Source organism: Monodelphis domestica, chromosome X, assembly GCF_027887165.1.
Source record: "Monodelphis domestica isolate mMonDom1 chromosome X, mMonDom1.pri, whole genome shotgun sequence".
Lineage (NCBI taxonomy): Eukaryota > Metazoa > Chordata > Mammalia > Didelphimorphia > Didelphidae > Monodelphis > Monodelphis domestica.
Genome location: NC_077235.1, coordinates 57,973,548 through 57,996,085, shown reverse-complemented (window position 1 = coordinate 57,996,085; position 22,538 = coordinate 57,973,548). Strand labels below are relative to the sequence as shown.

The window sequence follows — 22,538 nt, the reverse complement described above, 5'->3', positions numbered from 1 at the left end:
CCATTTCAATGGACAATGGAGTAGCCCATCTTTGCCTTTTCGGCTTCTGGCTGAAGGGTAATGGTTTTGGTGGCACCTCTTTAGCTCTGATCCAAAATGGTTTTCCCCTTCTAGTCCTCAGTGTGGGCCCCGTGGCCCCATGGGACAGCATACCCTCGAGCTCAGGAAGGTTGCCCACACTTTTGGGTGGACGGGTTGGGCTGGATTTGCTGTGGGGCCTCTTGGGACCTTGGTCCCGCCCCTGGCTCCTTAGAGGCATTTCCCTTCCCCTAGTTGAGATAAATTGCTTAAGGTACAAACTTGCTGAGTCGCTTTTAACTAAAGTGTGAAAAGAAGGCTTAAAGACTCAGCGACAACATCCTGTTGACCTGTTGTGGGTGCTCTCTGTGCCAGGGTGCTATCTCCTGTGGCGTGGCAGCAGCAGGAGCGGCAGCAGCATCTCTGATACCCTTTTGCACTGCCCCGTGCCCATCACTGACCCTCTCAGCTCATCGTCGTCTCTGGCCATGGACTCCGTGTCCGTCTACCACGGAAATATCAGCCGTGAGACTGGGGAGAAGTTGCTGCTTGCCACTGGCCTGGATGGCAGCTACTTACTGCGGGACAGTGAGAGTGTACCTGGTGTCTACTGCCTCTGCGTGCTGTGAGTAAGGGCTCTGGGGAGAGTGGCTGCAGGGGTCGGAGCCAGAGGGCCTGAGAGGCAGGTGCAAGAGGGTCTTGGCATGACAGCTGGCACTTGGGCACAGGCTGCTCAGAAACTGCTTGGTTGGGGGGCATGAGGGCAAGGACCCTTGGGCCTCTCGTGGGGACGCTTTGGGGTAGTGTGCCGGGACCCCCCCAGAGGAAAGGAAGGGCAGCAGCTGGCACCCTCTCCAGGTCTCAAGACACCTTGTCCCTTTACACTGAGGGAGACAGTTACAGAAATGAAACCTAGATGGAAGAGCCTCAGCCTAGCTCTGAGGCCCTGGCATGGTGTCACCTGGCCCTGGGTCAGGGAACTTAGAGGGTTTCCCTTGCACAACCCAGTTGCTGCCCACTCCTCCCTACACCCACAGTACAGCCACGTAGATCAGACATTGAGGGCTGGTCCAGGAGAATTCCAGGATTTTTACTTTTATAATATCTTTGTTCTCTTCAACAGTTGTTTTCTATTCAGCTTCTACACTCACACAGAGGTTTACTTAGCACTCTGGCCAACTAAGGCATTCTGGACCAACTTCTTCATTTTGCAGCGAGGTTAGGTGACTTATCCAAGGACATGCAGGTAGCAAATGGTAGATGTGGGATTTGAACCCAGGCCCTTTCCCCTTATCCTACAAAGTAAAGACTTTTTGAATATCATACAGTTGGTGTCTAATGATGCAGAGATACAAAGTCAGGCTGTCTGGATTGGTTTTCATTTACACTCTTGTAGTCCTCCGTCCCCCTTTGCGTATTAATTGGGACACACTCTCCTCATGTAGAAAATTGCTTTACTGGTACTAACTCTTCTTTGAGAGCTTAGTTTATCCCTCAACTACAGGGAATTCTCTGACAACAGGGACTCCTTAGTCACCTTTTATTATTGCGGAAGTTTTGGCCCCTGGAAGAACCTTTTAAACAATGACTTTCCTTGGACAGATTCAAAAAGGAAAAAGAGCCTCTTAGGAGCAAATTTAAAAAATTGACAATAATAAAAGTAACATTTCGGTAGCCCTTTCCATAACTTATCTTGCTTGATCCCGGTCTTAATTTCAATAGCTGATGAGAATTTGCTCTGTTAGAAACACAGGGAAGATTTTTTTTAGCCAGCTGCTTCCTTGGTCTACAAAATCAAGTATGGGAGCTTCATGGCTCCATAAACCATAAAACAGTGACAAATACTATAGAACGTATTAGCGAGGCCCGTTCATCTACAGAAAGAATTTAAAGTCGAACCATTGAATGTTCCTATTAAATATTAAAAATGCCACATCTGGGGAGGAAAAATCGAGGAGGAGAGAAGGAGGTCTTTTGAATAGAAGTTAGAAATGGGGGAAAACCCAATGAACAGTTTGGATGTGTGTTTATAGGGTGTGGACTTATAAAGCAAAATAAAATAATGATAACTGGGAGGATGCTCGCAGGTTATGAGCTTAGACACAGGGCTGAGTGAACAAAACTGTAGAAAAATAGATGATGTCGAGAAAATAAAATGATGACACTGATACGCCTTCCTTCTGCCCTTGACCAAACCGATCTCTAACCGTTCAGCTTCCAATGCTCTTGTGTTTTAATTGACCAAGGTTTACTTAATAGTGCTTTTGCAAGTGAAGCCAGTGCAAATATCATTTTTATTGCCAAATTGAAATTCAGAAAACATCTCCCAGAGTGGGACTTGGATTAAGCGAAGTGGGCCGAATCATTTTTCCTGAACTAAAGGATCACCGATTTTAGAACCGGAAGGGAGCTAGGAGATTTCCTCCAACTGTCCTCATTGGAAAGACGTGGAACCTGGGACCCCCAGATTAAGTGACCAACTACGGTCACCACAGAAATATGTAGCAGCACTGGGATCATTGTTCGTAGAAATCCTAATATAGTCCAACTTTATAAACAACTTGGCTCTAACTTACTTTTCAAGGTTTATCAAGTTACTCTCTTTAATGGACTCTACAGCCTAGCTGAATTGGCCTTTCCCTCCCATATCTCCCACAGGATGCAGTGTCTAGAACCCATGTCTGGAGTGTTCACTCATAGCTCCTTTCACCTCTTGGAATACCTTGCTTTCCTTCAAAACTCACTTCAAGCAGCAAGGAGTTTTTAATGTTTTTTTTTTGGTGACGTGGGCCCCTCTGGCAGTCTGGAGAAGATTTTAGACTCCCTGTCCAGAAATGGTTTTTAAATGCACATTATACAATTCACAAGATTACCAAGAAAAACACCTTGGTTGAAATAATTAGGAAGATTAAAAAAAAAGGGTTCATAGACTCTAGGTAGTGTTATTCTACTTATTCTACTCCCCACCAACCTGGTAAAGTCTCCTCCCACAAACCCTTTGTTCTGATTTTCTGTATGCCCAAGTCATCTCTCCTAACAGAATAGACATGCTTTGAGGGCTGGGGCCATTTCTTTATTTCTGAATGGTCAGTGCCTTTGACACACAGAGTCTAGACTTCCTTAGAGGGAACTCCAGAATTTCCTTAAAAATTGCCTCCAGTACTATGAGTTGAAGTGCCTTGCTGGAGTCACCAGCCTGGTCACCATATGCCAGAGACATAACTTGGTCTGGGACAGAGGTGCTAAAGATGTACTTGGTGATTGATAATGGATCCTCTTCTTGGATCAGGCTAGTATTTGAGTAAAGGAGCACCATAGAGACTAAGAGAAAAATAACTTCTTCTAGCATTTCTCTGGATTTAGAGCGACTTTTCAGTCTGAAGAATTCTCATTGCTTTGCAATTTTCTTGATTAATATAAAGTACCACATTTGGCATTTTAGTGAATTCATGATCTTGATAGAGTCAGGGCAGGTCATAGTTGGCTGGACAAACTTCCAAATTCAGACTGCTGGAAGAATTTCCTGAAAGTAAGAATGGATGGGGAATTAGGAGCTTCAACAAATTCTGTCTATTCTATAGAATTAAAAGGATGGAGTTATTAGAAGATCCCGGGTGTTAACTGGAACTTTCGGTAAAATTCTGAAGGACCTAAGTCAATCGGAAAAAAAATTCAATAATTTTTAGCTAGTGATATTTTAGCATTTGTTGGATTCCGTTATATTCCAGTTTGGGAAATTGTTAATCCATATATGAGATCGTAGAAGGAACTTTGGTTGTCTGGTCCAAGCCTCTCATTTGACAGATGAGAAAACCATGGCCCAGGGAGATTAAATGGTCTGGCCAAGACTACACAGGTGGCTGAGCCAGGAATCATTTATGTGAGAATAGTCAGTTAACCAGAATACCACGTTCTCTGAACGTATCAGATAACGCAGGAATTGGCTGTAAATGTTTTAAGGAAATGGGCTCAACGGAAAATCTATTGGGATCTTTTTTTTTTTTTAAAGATGTATGTCTGGTGGTTGTAGGAGCTGTTATTTTCATTTGAAGTTGAATCCATCTGGGTTGTTTTTTTAGGTAGGGGAGCAAGAAAAGGATTGCGAGAGAGGTACAGATGTCTGTAGATAGTGAGACACAAAAGATCCACAGTTGGGCCTTGGAGGTGTAGAATGAGATTAAAGAACAGGATTCTGATGATGGGGTAATATGCAAAAAATCAAGGAGGAAAGTCAGCGCCCAAGATTTACTTTAGGGCCTAAAAGGAGTCTGAGCTGGGAGAAGGAGAAACTAGGAAAGGCAACGTGTGGGGAGGCAGCTAGTAAAATTATTCCTATCTTTTGTACCCATTGCTAGGGTTAGTTCTGGGCTTTGTGCTCTTTAATGTAGATGTCTGGATTAGGAAGTAGGTAGCCTTGGGTTTTGCTCCTAACTGTCTGTGATCCGTAGCCCACTTCTGAGGCAGTTAAGTGGTGTAGCGGAAAGAGGTCTAGGCCTGGAGTTAGGAAGCCTTTTGGTATAGAGAGCTGGTCTTCTAGCCAGGAAGGTCCTACCTCCAACGTACACTGGCTGTGATTCTGAGCAATCCTCGAAGGGTTTAAGGGGCTGCCCCGCATTGTTTGCTTACTAGAGTAAGGGAAATACCACTCAAATCGTAGGTCCAGTCTCTATCCTTATCCCTACTAACAGGCCTATCGAAAGAGTGGAAGTGATTGGTTTCCCGTCCTCCCTTCCTCCCCTCCACTATTTTCTCTCCAAATACACTGCCAAAGTTCTTGTGATCTCCTATATTTTATTATTTTCCCTTGTGGTAATAAAGGCTTTCTATGACTTAAAACATTAGCTATTGTTAAATAGCTACGGTAATATGTATTGTATTTTTTGGTTGTAAGTGTAAATATCACACTAAAGTTTTGAAAGCCCTTCACATATATTATGGGGAAAAGACTCTCCCATTGATGTGATCTGAAAGGGTTAGTGTCTGTCGGGTGTTGGGAGAGAATGGCACCCATTCCTAAATAGCCCCTTTTGAACTTGTATTTTAGTTCAATTCCTAAAAGACGACAAACAATGATCTTTGAGACTCCAGGAAAAGGGGGTATTGTCTTTATCTGGGGAAATTGGCAAAGGGATCCTGGATAATGTGGAGCTTGACCTGGTGGTTAGAAAAGAATTCGAATTGACAGTCAACATGGCAGTCTAAGGAGAGGCATAGGGCAGAAACACCCAGTGGTGCAGTTTCTATGTAGTAGAGAGCCTGAAGAAAAGTAGCGTGAAATAAGGTTGGAAAAGATGGCTGACGGTGGATTATGGAGGGCTGGATTGTGGAGTGAATTGGCATTTCATCGTCTTGTCTAGGCAGAAGGGAACCCCTGTAAGAGCTGGTATTAGGAAAATTCTTCAGGCAGTGGTATGAAGTTTGGATTGCAGAAATGAGAGACGGCAAACAGGAAGACGTGTGCGGATATTCTATTAGTCTTGTAGAGGGGGTGATGACTTGACATCAGGTGGTAGCAGTAGGGTTTGAGAGGAGGAAAAAAGGAGAGAAATTACAAAAGAAAAAATACTAGCACCTGCACTAGGACCTGCAGGGCTTTTGTTTTTGTAATTTTTTCTACTTTTCATTTTTACATTACAGTCATTTCTGGAAATACTGTTCTCTTTCCTCATGTCATCATAATTGAACCTTCCCTTGTAACAAAGAAAAACAGCTGGGTAAAGACTTTCAATACAGCCTTAGCGGTCCTCTCACTCCCTGCTAAGTGGAAGGGAGAATTCATTGAGGTGGAGGGGTTCGCCTTGCCTTATCTTGTCTGATCTTCATAATATCCCTGTCAGGTAGATGCTATTCTTATCTAAGATAATAACAGATGAAGAAACTGAGGCTCAGCTTTTGGAAACTTTTCAACTATAAAGTTATACTTAGTAAAAGCATTGGATTAATAGTCAAAGATCAATCACTTTAGCACTCATATTTGGGTGTGTCTTAAAGATCCTTATAGGGGGTGCCATTTGGGTGGAAACTATCCTTATGTTTAGATTTGCTGGGTTCCGGTAGCTCCAGTAGGAGGTAGTACTAAAAATGTGTATGTCTAAGTTTCATAAATGTAATCTTATTTTAAGTGCACTAAAGAATTGCTTCTCCCCCTCCCCCCAATTGTCTAAATTTTAAATTTCATACATCACTAACATGTCAAGTATCTGTGATTTTGGTAGTGTGGGAACTCCTTGGAGGAGAGGATGTGGAAGCAGCGAGTGTAGAGTGCTTTCCTAGGACACAGACTATGAAAGGGAAGAGAGATAGGGTGATAGCAGCATATTGGTTTCTACTGAGAGTTTTTTAAGGATGGAGGATCCTTGGACAAGTTTATGGTAGAAGAAAAGGAATTAATAGATGGGACAGATTACAAATTAGTGAGAGAGGTGATAATTGTGGGAGGTGTGAGAATTTTCTAATGGAAGACAGGAGGGGATAGAATCATAGATCTATTTTTGTTGGGTTGGCCTTGAGGAAAAGGGCATGGTGATATCAGAAACTGGAAGTTAAGGAGGAGAGAATGAGAGACAATGTCATCTTTCTTCCCCTTGTATCTTAACACAGGGCCTTCAGGACTTGTTAAATGTTTGCAATGAATTGAGAGTAAGAGAAAAGGAGAAAAGTAGTGTAGAATGTTTAGAAATACAGGAGGAGAAGGGCTGCCAAATCAATGATGATGGAATGGATTTTGTTTTGCTTAGATGTCATCCCACATTATCTGGATCCAGTGTTTAATCTCGTATTCTCCAGAAGAAGGAAGCCTGTTTTGAGAAGGACTAGCTCTACTTTGCGTCACTTCTCCCACTATTCGTTGATTAAATGTACTCATTAATATGGATAAAAGCAAAATCCCCCAAGAAAGGTAAATGTGTCAGTACTGGAGAAACACTCTCACCCTCTAGAGAAAAGAGAATGTAATAGAAAAGAGAAAAGAGTACAGAGAAAAGAGAATGTTAATTTTACTTATGGCAACCTTTTAATTTTTAATGCTAAACTGATTTGCTTTAGAGATCTGTATATATCTGGACTTTACTTGGGATGGGCTCAGGATTTAAAGCTTATGTAGTTGGTCTAACCAGATATAATGAGAACCTGCTGAATTCCATTCCCATTTAAATGGGAGGTTTGGTTTTGATGATGACAAAGGCAAGGTAATCTTTGAGACCTTGTCACTAGAGTGGACAATGGTTGACTGTGTCATGGTGTTGCAATCTCACTGAGTTAACCTGACAGTTCTGGATATTCAAATCAAGGTCTTGTGGCTTGAATGTTCATTTTTTCAGCAAAGGAGTAGCTTTCTAACTTGTGGTCTATATGTAGAACTATAGAACCATTGCTGCTTCTGAGTGTCCTCTGGAGAATGTTTTGAGCTGTTTTTTTTAATCAGTGGTATTTCTAATGGATAAGGTGTACAGAGTCTAAAGTACAATGAACACAACTTTGATAATTGTTTTGTGCCTGAGATTTAGAGTTAGAAGGAATCTCAAAGATTAGTCTGTCCCTCTCCTTTACAAATGAAGAAACTGAGGCTCAGGGTGAAAGGAAGTGAGAAGTATAATTAACTTGGTTATTGTTATTAATGAAAGGAGAAGAAGATAAGATATCCTAAAACTCTATGCAGTAAGAATAAAACAAAAACAATAAAAAACCTTACCAATTTTTTACTTAGTAATATAAAACTGTAAACCTTGAAATTTCTCAGACTTGTGAATGTTAAAAATTTTCCCATTGGACTGGGAACATTCCCCATTTTGATGAGAAAACTCCTTGCTATGGGAGGACCTCTACTCCACCCGTACTTAAGACTGCTTTAGGGGAGAAAAATCCTTGCTAAACAATGAAAGTACTTGGACCCATGCTTATAATAAGGCAAGGAGTTCTTTGAGCCATGCCTGTTTTTTTAGAATTGATACAATGAGATGCTAGGTACCTAAAAGGGTTGGGCAAGTAATCTCTTAATGAGATTAGTTGACTCAGCTATGTTTTCACTGGTTCAGCTTTACTGAGGAGATTAGTAGACACAGCAGCATTTTTTTCTGGTTCAGACTTACTGAGGAGATTTGTCGACTTAGCAGGAATTCAGATGGGCAGTCCTTTGGAAAACAGTGATTGGTAGATTTAAGGACTTAGGGGAGGTGACATAGGAGAAAAACCCCTATATAAGAAAAAGCAAAATCTCTTGAGAAGAAAAGAATCCTTTTGGATGCTTTCTGATGAGGATCGCTTGGGAAGAATCTCTTGAGAGAGGTTCTGGAGAAGGGAAGCTCTTGGAGGACAATCTCTAAGGAGGTTTCGCTGGAGCTCCTCTGAGGGGACTCTGTCCCTCTGGAGGCTCTGGTGAAGTCAGCTGAGATGGAACTGGCCTGGTGTCACTAGAATCCTTGCTTAGACAGACCTTGTGGTGAGTGTTAAAAGACTGACTGACTGATCTCTCTCTCTTAAGACTCAGGTCTAGGCCATGTTGGCTTAAGGCCCTTCATACTTATTTCCTTTTTCTCATTCTCTCTTTTCTTTAATTCCACATTTGTATTAATTAAAATCTCTATAAAACTCAGTTGAGGGGGCAGCTGGGTAGTTCAGTGGATTGAGAGCCAGGCCTAGAGACGGGAGGTTCTAGGTTCAAATCTGGCCTCAGACACTTCCCAGCTGTGTGACCCTGGGCAAGTCACTTGACCCCCATTGCCTACCCTTACCACTCTTCTGCCTTGGAGCCAATACACAGTATTGACTCCAAGATGGAAGGTAAGGGTTTAAAAAAAAAAGAAAAAAAAACTCAGTTGACTTGGGTATTTGAATAATTGGGAATATTTCCCTGGCGACCACCTTATATTTGATTTAAAAACCAAGACACTGTAGTGAAACATATTTTCTGCGGTCAAATTTACTCACCCTCTCTTATATCTATCACAATTTATATCTTCCACTATTTTAACTCACTACAGTTTACAACATCACTCTTTTAACTGTTACAGTTTAAGGCCTTCAACCATTTTAAATCTAACAAAACTCTTTGATTTGTGCCAGGCAATATTTTCATGAGTTTGTATTCCCAGCACATCCTGAATAGCTAAAGAAACTGAAGACTCGACTTCAATTTTTGGTTCTTGGCCCTTTGGGAGTTTCCTTGTCTGTAAAACGATGGGATGGATTTGAAGAGCTTTCAGCTCTGTTCTTTTTGGGTTCTAAAGGAGCTCTCTGTATGCTGGGGAAGCCAGTCTTGTATCAGCAGAATTGTTTCAGAGACCAAAATGAGGTTTAGGAGTTTTCTCTGGATTTCAGTTGTCAGTGCTCCATGTGAGAACTACTCTTCTAAGTGATGTTCTTGGTTCAGTTATTTTGATTGGAAGGGAAGTAGAAATGAAAGCTCTTTTAGAGGGGATGTTGAAGTAGTTTTGCTCATTGACAAATTCGAGGGGCTGAGAACTCTGTGAATATTAAAAGTGTTCATCTTGAAAAGTTTTATGAACCATTGAAATCGAGTTCAGAGATTGAAGAAAGCAAGAACTTTTGAAGTGGTAATCCAGTTCCTGCTTAACTGAAAGAAAGATAAGATCATATTCATTCGCTAGGAAACAAACTAATTCATTTGATTAAACAGAGCAGTCCTTACAGGAACCTAAATTCATTGTCCTTTTTAGTTGGACATTGTTTTGCAAATGGAAAATTTCCTAGGAATATTCTAATCGCATACTTGCTGCGAATTTAATATCCCTTCTTTCCAGGTTAATAATACAGTATTATTTCCTATAATCACTCCCACTGAGGGAAATGGAATGGAGTGAGTGGTTTCTTGCCTCTAACTTGCTTGTTTGAATTTCAAGTTTTCATATTGAAAAACAGGGATCCAAACATTTGCCTCCTTCCTGATAAGATTTAATTTTTAAATTCAACGTGAGTATGTTATACTTTTCAGAGCAAAATAAGGGTTAGGAAGGATTAGCTTATGCAAAGGACTTGTCTGAATGTGAGCATTTTTGGTAAGTTAAAAAAAAATCACATCACAGTATAGCACTTGTACCGAGAAGGAAATAGTTCCTGGAATAAGAGATGGTGATTAGTTGCCAATCTAGCCAGTGGCAGATTCCAACTAACTACACATGCATTATACATGTATTCCAAACCGAAAAGCCTTTTGGTTTACTTTTCAACTCAACTTTTCAAATCAACAGGTATTGATTTGGGTGTATGATATAACTTCACACATTCATAGTTTTGTAGTCTAAAGGTCATTATTGGTCAATAAGAATGTTCAAAGTTGCTACTTCCTGTGAAACATTAATAGTTTCAAGGAGCTTACATTTCTCATGTGGAGAAAACGCACACACGTGTAAGTATATAAGTAAGTCTTTTTTAAAAATAAATTTTTATTGTTATTTTAAAAATTCCTTTTATTTATTATTTAAAAATATACTTCCAGTACATCTCCTTCTCTTCTTCTTTAACTCAGAAGCATCCCTCATAAAAAATAGAGGGAAAAGTTTGTTAAATCTAGCCAATATATTAAAGTCTTTTCTGTGCAGTGTTCCATGTTTGCAAAAGTTGAGGGAAGTGTTTTCTCCTGGCTCTTCTTAGGGGACAAGCTTGGATATTTGAATTCCTTAGTATTCAATTTAGACTTTTCATTAAATCAAAAAGCATTTATTAATGTGTCTGGTGCTGCGGTAATCACTGAAGAGAACAGGAAAATTTTCAACAAGCCCTGCCTTTGAAGAGTTCCCATGCTAGGTATGAGTTAGTTAAATAACTAAAGGTAGGCAAATAACTAAGTTTTCATGGAAAACATGAAAAGAAATGGTTAGTGGTAATGTCAAAGAGGAAGGTACTAGTAGTTGGGAAGCTTGAATTTCAAAGAAGCCATGGAAAACAAGAGGCTGAATCTATGTTCTAGATCTATGTTCTATGTTCTAGATACTAGGACGAGGCCAGGGTAGTGGAGAACAGTGTTGAAGAAGTCAGCGAAGTTCAATCATAGGGTGTGGAATGAGTAGCAAGAAAGGAAAGATAGAAAAGGTTGGTTATAAAGAACTTGAATTGCCAAGTAGAGGATACTGTATTTAATCCTGGAGGTAATAAGAGTAAGAGTTTATGGAGTGGAGGAGGGAAACCTGTGTTTTAAGAAAATCAGTTTGGTAGCTGAGTGGAAGATACAGTCAAGTGTGGAGAGATCTTTTGTTGCTACTTCATCAGTCTTGAACGAAACCAGAGATGGGTGCAAGAGGAAGGTGATGGTAGTAGATAGTAGAACATAGCAGGAATGAGGAACAGCCAGAGCAGAGCTATGGGGTGTGGACGTAGGGATTCTTATGTAAGGAATGGCAAGAAAGCTAGTATTACTGGACTGTGTAGAGGAGGGGAGTGATACATAAAGAGAGTGTGGGCCAACTTGTGATGAGTGCTAAGTGCCAAATGCAAGGGGCCAAATGTTTGATTCTGAGGGCAATAGGGAACCATTGGAGTTTTTATTGCACAGGAAAGTGACCTAGCTGGATTTAGGAAAATCATTTTAGCAGCTTGACGGCCTATGGATTGGAGAAGGGAGTCTGAAATGTCCAGTAGGCAGTTGGGAATGTGAAACTGGAGAGAAGAGTAGGAATGGATATGTGGACATGGGAGACATGTGATAAGAGAATTGAGCCCTTGGGAACTGATAAAGGCACCGAGTAAGAGTATTAATAACTATTAAATAATAGTGGGTAGTATTAACTCACAGTTAGGGCTGTGATATGGATGATGAACCAGTGAAAAGGAGGAGTAGATGGAGATCTCCAAGAGATCAGTGTCGCAAGTGGAAAAGAACATTCAGGAGGTGAGAGGGTCATCATAGGTGTAGAAGATAACGTAAGAATTGAGAAGATTTGGCAATGGATCCGAATTAACTTAGGAGAGAGCACTTTCTGTTAAGTGTTGAGGTCAGAATCTAGGTTCAAGAGGATTTAGAAAATAGAGGAGATAGGAAGAGTAAGCAGTGAGTCTCTACTGTAACAGTGAGTTATTGAACATGACCTTGTGTTTTTGGAGTGATTCAACATCTTTTTTTCGGACTTAAAGAAACTCAATATGTTGCATTAACATGTGTTTAGTGTGTTCTAGCTAAAAACCAACTTTTGGCTAAAACTTCAGACAGAGATGAGCAATCAGAATATTCATGAAATGAAGAACAATACTTTAGATTTCATTAATTTCTCTAAAATAATTTGGATTAAAGATTATCATACCAGATAAAAAATAATAAAGGGGGAATATTTGAGCTACTTAATAGACCAAACTGCCTTTCACCTAGTTGGGCTTCTCTTCAACTACTTCAACTATCCTATTTTCACAGTTAATAATGTTTAATACAAATGAGACTTAGTCAGAGGCATTTCTACTTTAAGAAATATTTCTCTATAGGAAGAGTTTGCATTTGAAGCTACTAAATTACTTGAAAATTATAGAAACTACATTTAATAAAATTCTAATTCATTGTTTTCTTACTTTCCCAAATAATTTAAATTAGGCTTTACTTTATCTAGTTTTAAGGCTTTCAAGGAGAAACAATTTGACCTTAGGAATGGGAATTCTTGCATGAGGAAAAACTCGTCAGAGGTATGGAGGAAGATGAAAATTAGCCACTTTTATATTGTAAACTAGAAAAGCATAGAAAGACTTATGTGAATTGATGTAAAGTTAAACAAGAAGAGTTCGATAAACAGTATACACGATGACTATAACAATGTAAATGGAAAGAATAATTGCAAAAGAGTTGAAAATGAATGTTGCAAAATGTTGTAAAAATTAAGAACAAACTTTACTCCCTGAGAGAGATATGAAAAGACTCCTCATTCCATCTCCTAGTAGAGGGGATGAGTCCACAGGTTTGATCATAGCAAATAAAATCAGAATATTTTTTATTGTGTGGATTAGTTTTGCTTAATTTTTCTTAAAGTATTTGTTAGAAAGGAAAGGTATACTGGGAGGGAGGCAAGAGAGAAGAGGAAATCTAGGTGATAAAAATATATTGAAAGTCCAAATACTGTACACAATAGAAGCAGCTAGGTTACAATAGATGGAATCTAAAATTTGGTAGAAAGAAGAATTGAATTCAGATATTACCTCAAACACAAGTTTCACAATCCTGGACAAATTGCTTAACCTCTCAGCAGCCTTAGTTTCTTTATCTGTATAATGGGCATAAGAAGAGACAATTGCTAGTCTCTTGAGGGTACTTGTGGAAGTAAAAACACAACAAATATAAAGCACCTAAAGTACCATATAAATACCAGCTATTAATATCGTTATCTGACATCATAGAAGGTAATGTACAGGAGAAAGAGTTAAGTGTCTTGGGATTAAGTCAGATCTGTCCCTCTGTGACCTTGGGAGACTTGGTTTCCAATCTGTTCATTATTTGTCACATGAGGGGATGAGACTAGATGATAACCAAGATCTAGTTCCTTGAGTCAAATTTGCTTTGTGATGTCCCTTTCCCCCCAAGAATTCAGTGTTTGGAAAGCAAAATTTATTTATCAGTAAGCAAAATGTTTTGATTTCACACTATCTTAAACGTAGGGCATTTGTGTTTGAATTTTTTCAGTAATGGAAATGTATTCTTTCCAGGTATCAAGGTTACATTTATACCTACCGAGTGTCCCAGTCAGAAACCGGTTCTTGGAGTGCCGAGGTATATAGTTTTTTCTTTTATTTATGCTTCCAATGGGAGGTAGTGATGTATATGGAACTTAGGCAGCTTTTGCCCAAGAGGAGTTGAATCACATGGCACCAAAACATTTTTCAGAACCAATTTACCATAACCCCTCTGTATTACTTTATTATGTAGGGAAATCCAATAATGTGTGTATATTATTTAGAAGTCTGTAGAGACATAATAATTTATTATTGTTTAGTCCTGATTCAATTCACCTATCCAATTTTGAGGGAGGATCTGAAATTGAGAAAAAATGGTTTCGATTTTATTTTCTTTAATTCAGAAACTTCCAAGTACAAAGCCGATATTGAATATATAGGCAAAATAAATTAGAACATGTTTGAGGGCTACTATGTTCTCAGTTTGACACTGATGTTGAGAGAACTAATAGAGTTCTTCCTGCCTTGGAGGAACTTATGAGCTCACTGGGCAGACAAGATTATCAATTAAAAAAATCCTCCATCACAAATGCTTTTGTGGGTTCCAGATTCTTTATCTCTTATTTGAACACACGAACACTTGCATACACTTATTTATACAGAGCTTATTTTTTTTTTTTGCTAAATTTGTTTGGCTCTAGGCCAACGTGTATTAATGAATATTATTATTAGTGTGTATTTTGCCTTTGTTGGTGCTAAAAATCCATTATAGAGAGAAGATAAAGAATGGGATAAAAGGAGAAATGGGGACACGCATGACAAAATGGAATTAAAAATACTGTGAATCTAAAGATACTTTAGCAAAATTTTCTGTTCTCAATGGATTTAAATAACAACTATTATTTTAAAAATGTATTTATTTTTAAATATTTTTCCATGGTTACATGATTCATGTTCTCTCCTCCCCCTCTTCTCCCTCACCCCTCCCAGAGTCAACAAGCAATTCCATTGGGTTACACATGTATTTTTTAATAAATATATATATATATATAAATAAATATATAAATAAATTATGTATTAACTAGTTATTTAGTTATTTATCTAACACTTTTATAACTTGGGCTTAGTTAATAGACCTCACATAATGTGAGGTTTTAAAAATACTACCAAGGTAAAGGTTAGTTAAAGGTTAAAAATGGTGATAGGAAACTAATACTGTGAGAAATCAATGGAAAATCTTCATGGTTTCCAATTAGAACTTATTTTTGTCTTTTAAACAAGCCTCTCTACAGAGATGTTGGAAAACTTAATCTTCATTCACGGCATGTGGTATTTGTGTCTTGATTGTGGCATATATGATGCATATTTTACACGTGTGACAGAAAGTGCTTATGGGTCAAGGACGTTTTGTTTTCAACTTGCTCTGAGTACCATGTCCAGACTGACACTCGTGGGGTGCTTTTGATTATGCTAATGGAAGACGGTCCATTCAACACGAAAGTCGAGCCTATTCTAACATGGGATAATGTAGTTTTATTTCAATTATTTGCTCTAATGGAATGGAAGTGGCTGAGGATTATCCCTAAATAGCAGATAATCCAAAGAAACCTGTATATGTGGGTTTTTGGAAGGCGTGTTGTGAGTTTTCTACCCTAGTAATTTTCCCCTTCCTAAGTTTTTGCTGATGTGGCTGTTAAACTACTTTATATTCCCAAAGCATATGCTCCTTGACTGGGGAAATGTTTCCAAAGCGTGGTTAGCAAAGAAGTAGCAAAGTCTATGGGCCAAACAGTTTTCATTGGGTATCCCATTTAATTACCTTGGCATGGAAATGCGGGGGTGTTAGTGAAATTCTTTTGCCTTCTGTTTTTGAAATTTAGTGAATGAGTATGTGATTTGCATTGCTTTTTGGAGCAGTGATTTAACTTTCCCTTCCTTAAGGTAGGAAAAAATTGGTCATACTTTCATGTACATTAAAAACTGTGTTTGTTAGGAATATGGACTAGTAGGTAGGATTTTTTGAAATGATGAACATAAGGTAGAGAAAACAAATGGCTTTAGTATTTTGCAACATAGATTGGCATCATTGGGTGCTAGTCTATTTTTTCTCATCTTCTGACCTCTTAAATCATCAATAAGTGAAATAATTCTATTTTTTAGGTACTGGGATTGTAGTCACATGTAGCGATCGCACATTTTCACCCCAGTATGTATCCCTCCTACCATATTCACTTTTTGGCCTTTTTCTCTACTGTCGGTTTTACATCTAGAGATAGAAAATGATTTTCTAAGTGGCTTCCAAACAGGGATGGTTTTCTGATTATCCTTGCTCTGCATCCCTCCATCAGCATGGACGATTAAGAGTTAAATGGTAAATAACCACTGGGAAGATGTTACAGTTGATAACAGCACATTTAAGCCACAAGAACATTTGAGAAGATGTGTGGTCTTAAATCTTTCCACATTGATGAGTGTGGGTAGTATGCTACTTGGGTGGTAGGAAGTCCAGCTTTTAGCTAGAGCTCATTTAGTTTAATGAAAAGAGCTGGTCTTGGGAGACTGATGACCTGAATTTTAGGGTTTTCTCTGCTCTTTACTGTTTGACTCTAGCCAAGTAACTTAATTCCTTATCATCTAACTTTTCCCATCTGTAAAATGGGAATGCCTGCCCTTCTTTTATTTTATCAGGAAAAATTAATCAAAAGAAATTAAAGTGCCTTGGAAAGGAAAAAGTATTGGAGAATTACATTGAAATGATATTTTATATAATTTCTAAATTTATATGTTTTGGATGTTTTTTATATTTATATTATTAACATTGTTTTTAATATTTGCTTTATTTTGTATATTTGCAATTGCGGTCAAAGCTCTCACTGTTGAGCCCCTGCAAAAATGGCCTCATAGGAGATTCTCTACTCCATAGATGTCTCAGGAAGGAATTTTTTGAACTGGGTTAGAGGTGAAATTCTTGTAGCAGTTTATATTGAGTATAAACTAATATACTGTATAAACTAACCTATAGTTAGACATTGATTTGGAACATAAAGTAAAAGAAAATTAATCTTGATGCTTAAAAATACAGTTTCTCTGAAATTAGGAATGATTGACTTAATAAGACAGTGCTCTGGTTTTAACTATTTGTCTTTCTGAAAAAAAAAGACTACCTTATCCCCAGTTAAAAAACAAACCAAAAAACTCCTAACTCTTTCTCCCACTCCTACAGCTCTTTTAAACTTCAGATGGAGTTAACTCTTAACAGCATAACAGCATGTTATTATGCTGTAAATTTATTCAGAGAAATAGTATTTCATTAAAATGACAGTTTTGAGTGCCTGGTTGAAGTTTGGTTCATTTCCTAAGCTTTCATAGTTAATTGCTGGTGGTGAACTGATACGGTTCTGAGTATTGTTTTGGTAGTCATCCATGCAAAATGACCTCTTAAAATATATGTGTAAAGAAAACTCACTTTCCATATAATTCCACTTTTATTTCATGAAGAGAATGGAAAGCCAATTATAAACTGAAAATTTAAGGTTGGTAGAGTAGTTCCTCTGAAAAGGGAATTCTTTGTTCCCTTTGCTTATTCTGAGTTCACATTTGTGAAAAGGAATCCTTTATTCCCTTTGCCAATTTTGAGTTAACACATCTTTTGATTGAATCAATAAAAGCTTGAACCAGGTGGAGGAGCTCACAAACCTCTTGTAGAATTCATACTCTTAGAAATCAGGAAACTGTGAACCTTTTGATGAGAAATTGACCTTCAGAGGATGAGAGGTGTGAATCCTACAGACACTGCTCTCTGGACAGTGCTAGACAATTTGGAAACTGTAATTAGTTCTTGTGAAAGGGGGAAGGAACAAGGAGCCACTATAAAAGACCATGAATTTCTGGGGCTAGGAGAGTTGACTCCAAGAAGGAAGTCAGCTTATGGAAGAAGGTCAGCTCAAGGAAGAAAGTCAGCCTCAGGAGTCAGCTCAAGTCATGGTCTCAACTTTGAGCAATAATACTTCAAATTGGCAACTGTCATTATTATTTATAAACTTCATATATTTTAGTCAAACCATTAAAATTTAACTCTTACATTCCTCCAGGAAGAGAGAAAATATTGGGCCACATGATGGATCTGAGGATTGATAAGACTGTGAAACTTAAGTGTTTTCCATAACATGTTTGACATAGAGTGATAGGGCTTATGACTTTTATGTTATTTTGGTTTTATTCCTCAGGCTTTATTTATTACTCAGATCTATTTTTTCTTTATTTAATTGCACCATCTCCATTTATTTTGTGTACCCGTGTACCTTTAGAAGTTATGGATATATGATGGGTGACATGCAGAAAAGGTATGGAGGTGAGCACAGAGCATGTGCAAATGAATACTACCCTTGGGAGAGCTGAAATGACAGCTTATTAGCAGTCCTTGCAAAGGAAGATTCAGCTCACCAAAGCAATATTGTTTTCCTCTTTGTGTCATTAAACATTTGAACAACACCACCAATATGAGCTCTATCCTTATCCTCTTTTGTAGTATCTTCTGTACTCTTGTGAATTACGTGAACCCTCAACTTGATCCTTTATTTTACAGACAGCACCTGGGGTACAAAAAAGATTATTCCGGAAAATAAAAAATCTCATTTCAGCATTTCAGAAGCCAGATCAAGGTATTGTAATACCTTTACAGCATCCAGTAGAAAAGAAACTTCTACAAATGAACAAGGTATTGTAAGTATAGTTTAGTCAGTCTTTAAATAATCTGATGTATAAATTACTTGAGTTGATTGATCCAATGGAAATTCTACTTGAAAAATGACATTCGATTGGTTACCTCACGGACTTCTTGTATTCAGAGATGTGGATGCTTATTGGCCTATAATTTCAACATCTTAGCTACTAGGAACTTTTAGTGAAGTTAATGGGTAAATTTCCTAAATTTATGGCCCTATATCCTTATACTTTTTCCCCTCTCATGATTTTCTACCAATTTACTGTAGTAAATCTCCTTCATGGAGATCATGATTGATAATCTAAGGCTCCATTGATTTGGAAATTGTTATAATTCAGAATGATATTGGGTTGATATTTGTTTTTCCTATAGGCAATGGAAAGGTCATCATCAGCCTGTTCATATGATACCAAATTCAGATTTAATAAGGCTTTCCTGTGGCAATATAATAAATATATTTTTTATTTATATATATTGTTATTATATAAAAAAATAAACAAAATAAAGCAACTAGTCCTTATTATTCTACTAACATATATCATTCTATCCCCTGAACTCAGAAACTTTTTTTATTTTTTTATTTAATTGTATACATTAGGTCTGGGAATATCAGCAAATGTATTTTTTTGGAAGCACAATGATACAATTCATGTCCATTCTAAAAATTTATCTTTCCTTTGAATTAAGATGATTGGCTTTGTTTCAGGTAGTGTTGATGAGCAAACAAAATATTTGGATTTTATATGTTATATTCCACAGCAAGAACTTACATTCATAGAGCAGCTCAAATAGAAAATAAAACCATAAAAATTATTTATAACAAAAGCAAATAATTAAAACTGATGAACCTTCTATTTGATCTTTCCAGTTGCATTTTATAAGTTATTTGGGTTTAAATTTAATACTTTTTCTTTGAAGTAAGAGATCTCTTATCTATTGTGTGAATAATTGGAAATTCTATTATTAGAGGTTAAAAGTGAGTTGTTTTTTAAAAATTGCTAAGTTTTTTTGTTGTTATTTTCATTTAGGGAGAAGACCCTGGTGTCTATATGAAAGCATGAACACACATTTATTTCAGATAATTTAAATAGATTGTTAGTTGTTGCCTCTTGTATATAACTCCATAGTTCAGTATATTGTAGAAAAAATCAAGTGAAGAACAAATTCATTTCTGAAAATACCATATAAGAATAAAGGAAAGTAAAGGAAGCTTCTAGTCAAATGTTAAAAAAATATTCATGGGTTTTACATGCAATAGGGAATCTTGAAATGAGAATTGGGAGAAAAAATTCTATTCATTAAAATTTTATAAAGTTTTATTAGTTATATATACAAATTGGAAATGTTTGGCTTGAAACCAAGTGTCCCTTTTGTAAAAAAAATCTTTTCAGTCAAAAATTCCTTTTTAGTGAAGTATTTTTGGAATTCACTGATATTTTAAAAAATGAATTGAGTATTTTTTTTAAGCCCAGGCCCCTTTTCCATTTATTGGTCGATGTAATTTCTTTTTACATGACCACACTTAACAAATTTGGTCCTTTTGATTAAATATGGTAGCACTTCATACACTACAGTTATCCTTTTTGTTTTATTCTGAAAATGATCTTTGTCATTATTCTGAAGTTAAGCCTGTGAATCAATTTTTGTTAAGAAATCACAGAAGTTACGGATTAGTCCATGTTATGACTAAAGGATTTGTTATTTTTTTGCATTTTTTGTCTTGCTTTGGGCCACGTTCTCATTCTCCCTTACTCGATTTTTTGCTTCTTTTATTTTTAGTGGCAGCTCTAAATTTGGGGAAAAAAATTCTGGAAAAATACATACTCCAATGTATTTGTTACTTATGTATTTGTTTGTGTTTGGTAATGAGCAGTTTGTTAGGAAGTAGTGTCATTAGGGTTCTTAGCATTCTATTTATGTGACCAACTTATATATCAATTAATTTCTGAATTCACGTTAGTGAATATTCCTAAAAATGAGTCAGACTGACATTTTTAGCAGTTTTAGATCGTGGCATGTTTAGGTGATTTGGAAGACCAAACAAGTTCATGTCCTCAAAGATGGCTTTACATAGCCCTTAAGTTAAGGAGGCCATTTTTTTACTTTTTAAAGTTTCTTTGAAGTAAATCTACCACGTTAGCTTCCAAAGGAAGATTTTATTTTAAGATTTTTTAAAAAAAATATGGACTTTGGGGGATTTTAAGATTATTTTTGACCTATTTTTTGTTGGTTTCTGTGGTTTCTGTGGTCACAGAATTCTTCACCAAGTGGCCACACTGGTGATGAGCCTTTCCATATTGTTATTGGAAAGTAGAACTAGTATGTTGTCAGGAGCCTTTCCAGGACAGAAGAACCTGCCAGAAGTTCTTTGGCTGCTGTTGTCTGCTTTGGAGAATCCAGCCATTTTGGCATCCCAGCCCAAGAGTTGGAGTAGGACTTGGACATGTGCTAAAGAATTCAAGTTAACAGAAAGGTATGTGGTGGATAGAAGTAGGTTGCAATCACAAATTGCAAATAGAGAACTGTGCACCTGAAAACATAAATCTGGACATGTGTAGTCATAGAAGAGGTTGGCAGATTGTCTAGGGAGCATAGATGGATGGGATCTGTCCCTTGGGGCCATGCCTGAAGGTGATCACAAACGTCTTGGAGTACTTCTTTGTAGCCAAGGCTAAAGAACCCCTTCATGTTGTTGGGGGTTCTGTGGGGTTTCTTGGAGGGATAGGGGGAATTTAAAGGGGAATTATGTCTTCCAACTCAGGTTGAAAAACTCCATTTCTTTGTTTTCAGAAATGCTCCTTTATTTAGTAGGAAAGATGAAAGTAAAATACTTAAATGAGGCACTATTGAAAGCCTTTTAAATTTGATTAGTCTGAACCATTCCTTGGAAAAATATTTTGCTCTTCTCATGCTTTATGAGATGTATTTATCTTCATTTTCTTTTCTTGGTCTTTATTCAAGGCATTTCTTTCCCATTTATTTATTGTCACCTGCATACTTGTTACTCCCAGAACTGAACCATTTGTACTTCTGTAGAGAAATCATATCTTTATTAAATTAATATCTTGCTAATTTTGCTACACCTGTTAAATGCTAAGGCAAGGTAAAATGATCATACCTTAACTTCATCGATTTAAAAACGCTTTCACATACACACATATACAAAATCTCATTTGATCCTCACAACTGTGTTAGGAACTGTGCCATTATTTCTTTTCTTTTTGGTTGTAATCAGGGACATAGTTTGTTGTTGATGTTTTAATGGAAACAATTTATTTAATTAATTACTTTAGAATATTTTTCCATGGTTACATGATTCATGTTCTTTCCCTTCCTTCCCACCCAACCCCTTCCCCCCCATAGCTGAAATGCAATTCCACTGGGTTTTACATGTGTTGTTGATCAAGACCTATTTCCTTATTATTGATATTTGTATACTGGGGTGATCATTTAGAGTCTCCATCCCCAACCATATCCCCTTGACCCATGTGATCAAGCAGTTGTTTTTCTTCTGTGTTTCTACTCCCACAGTTCTTTCTCTGGATGTGAATAGTGTTCTTTCTCATAAGAGGGACATAGAGTTTGTGAGGCAGAGAGCCAGGCTTCAAAGCTGAGTCTTCTGCTTCTTAGTTCATTTCCTCCTGTGACTGTGCCCTGCTGCTATCTCTCTGGGTAGAAAAATCCATAATTGGTAAATCTGGGAGGAACATGATAGCTTGATGAATACTTGTTCATTTCCTTTGAGGTTTGGCAGATGAAAAGATCAGTAAAGAATAACTTAAAATCATTGTCTTTGTCACAGGTTGGGACTTAAACTGTTGGTGATGGTGTGTGAATAAGGCTTTGCCATCTAAATGAAATGGAAGATTTAAGCAGCTTCTTTGGAGATGATAGAAGACAACTAAGGTGAGTGACTTCCTTAAGAATGTTTAAACAGGAATTTAGTTTTTTTCATTTCGATGCAACAAATAGTGTGATTATGAGACACTGTCTATACCAGCCTGTCTATACCAGCTTGTCAGGCCTAGAGAGAATAGAAGAAGATATTGCATTATTTAATTTAGCCTTTCTCTTTGTTGGGCATAATTAGGTCAAAGTATTATTCCTTATGTGGTCACTTGATGCAAAAACAAGCATGTTTATGTAGAAAAAGATAGGAAAAGAATCTGGCATGTGTCTTTTGGTTTGATTACTATTG

At 37.4% G+C, this 22,538-nt stretch overlaps 1 protein-coding gene across 1 annotated transcript; it reads left to right on the top strand.

Moving 5' to 3' along the window:
- Nucleotides 1–404: 404 nt before the first annotated feature.
- Nucleotides 405–22,179, top strand: SH2D1A (SH2 domain containing 1A). The gene is given in 7 exon segments (XM_056809852.1): nucleotides 405–643; nucleotides 11,210–11,225; nucleotides 11,326–11,339; nucleotides 13,603–13,714; nucleotides 18,203–18,339; nucleotides 20,595–20,813; nucleotides 22,143–22,179. Coding segments are annotated over 7 exon segments (672 nt in total). The 5' UTR covers nucleotides 405–506.
- Nucleotides 22,180–22,538: the final 359 nt, after the last annotated feature.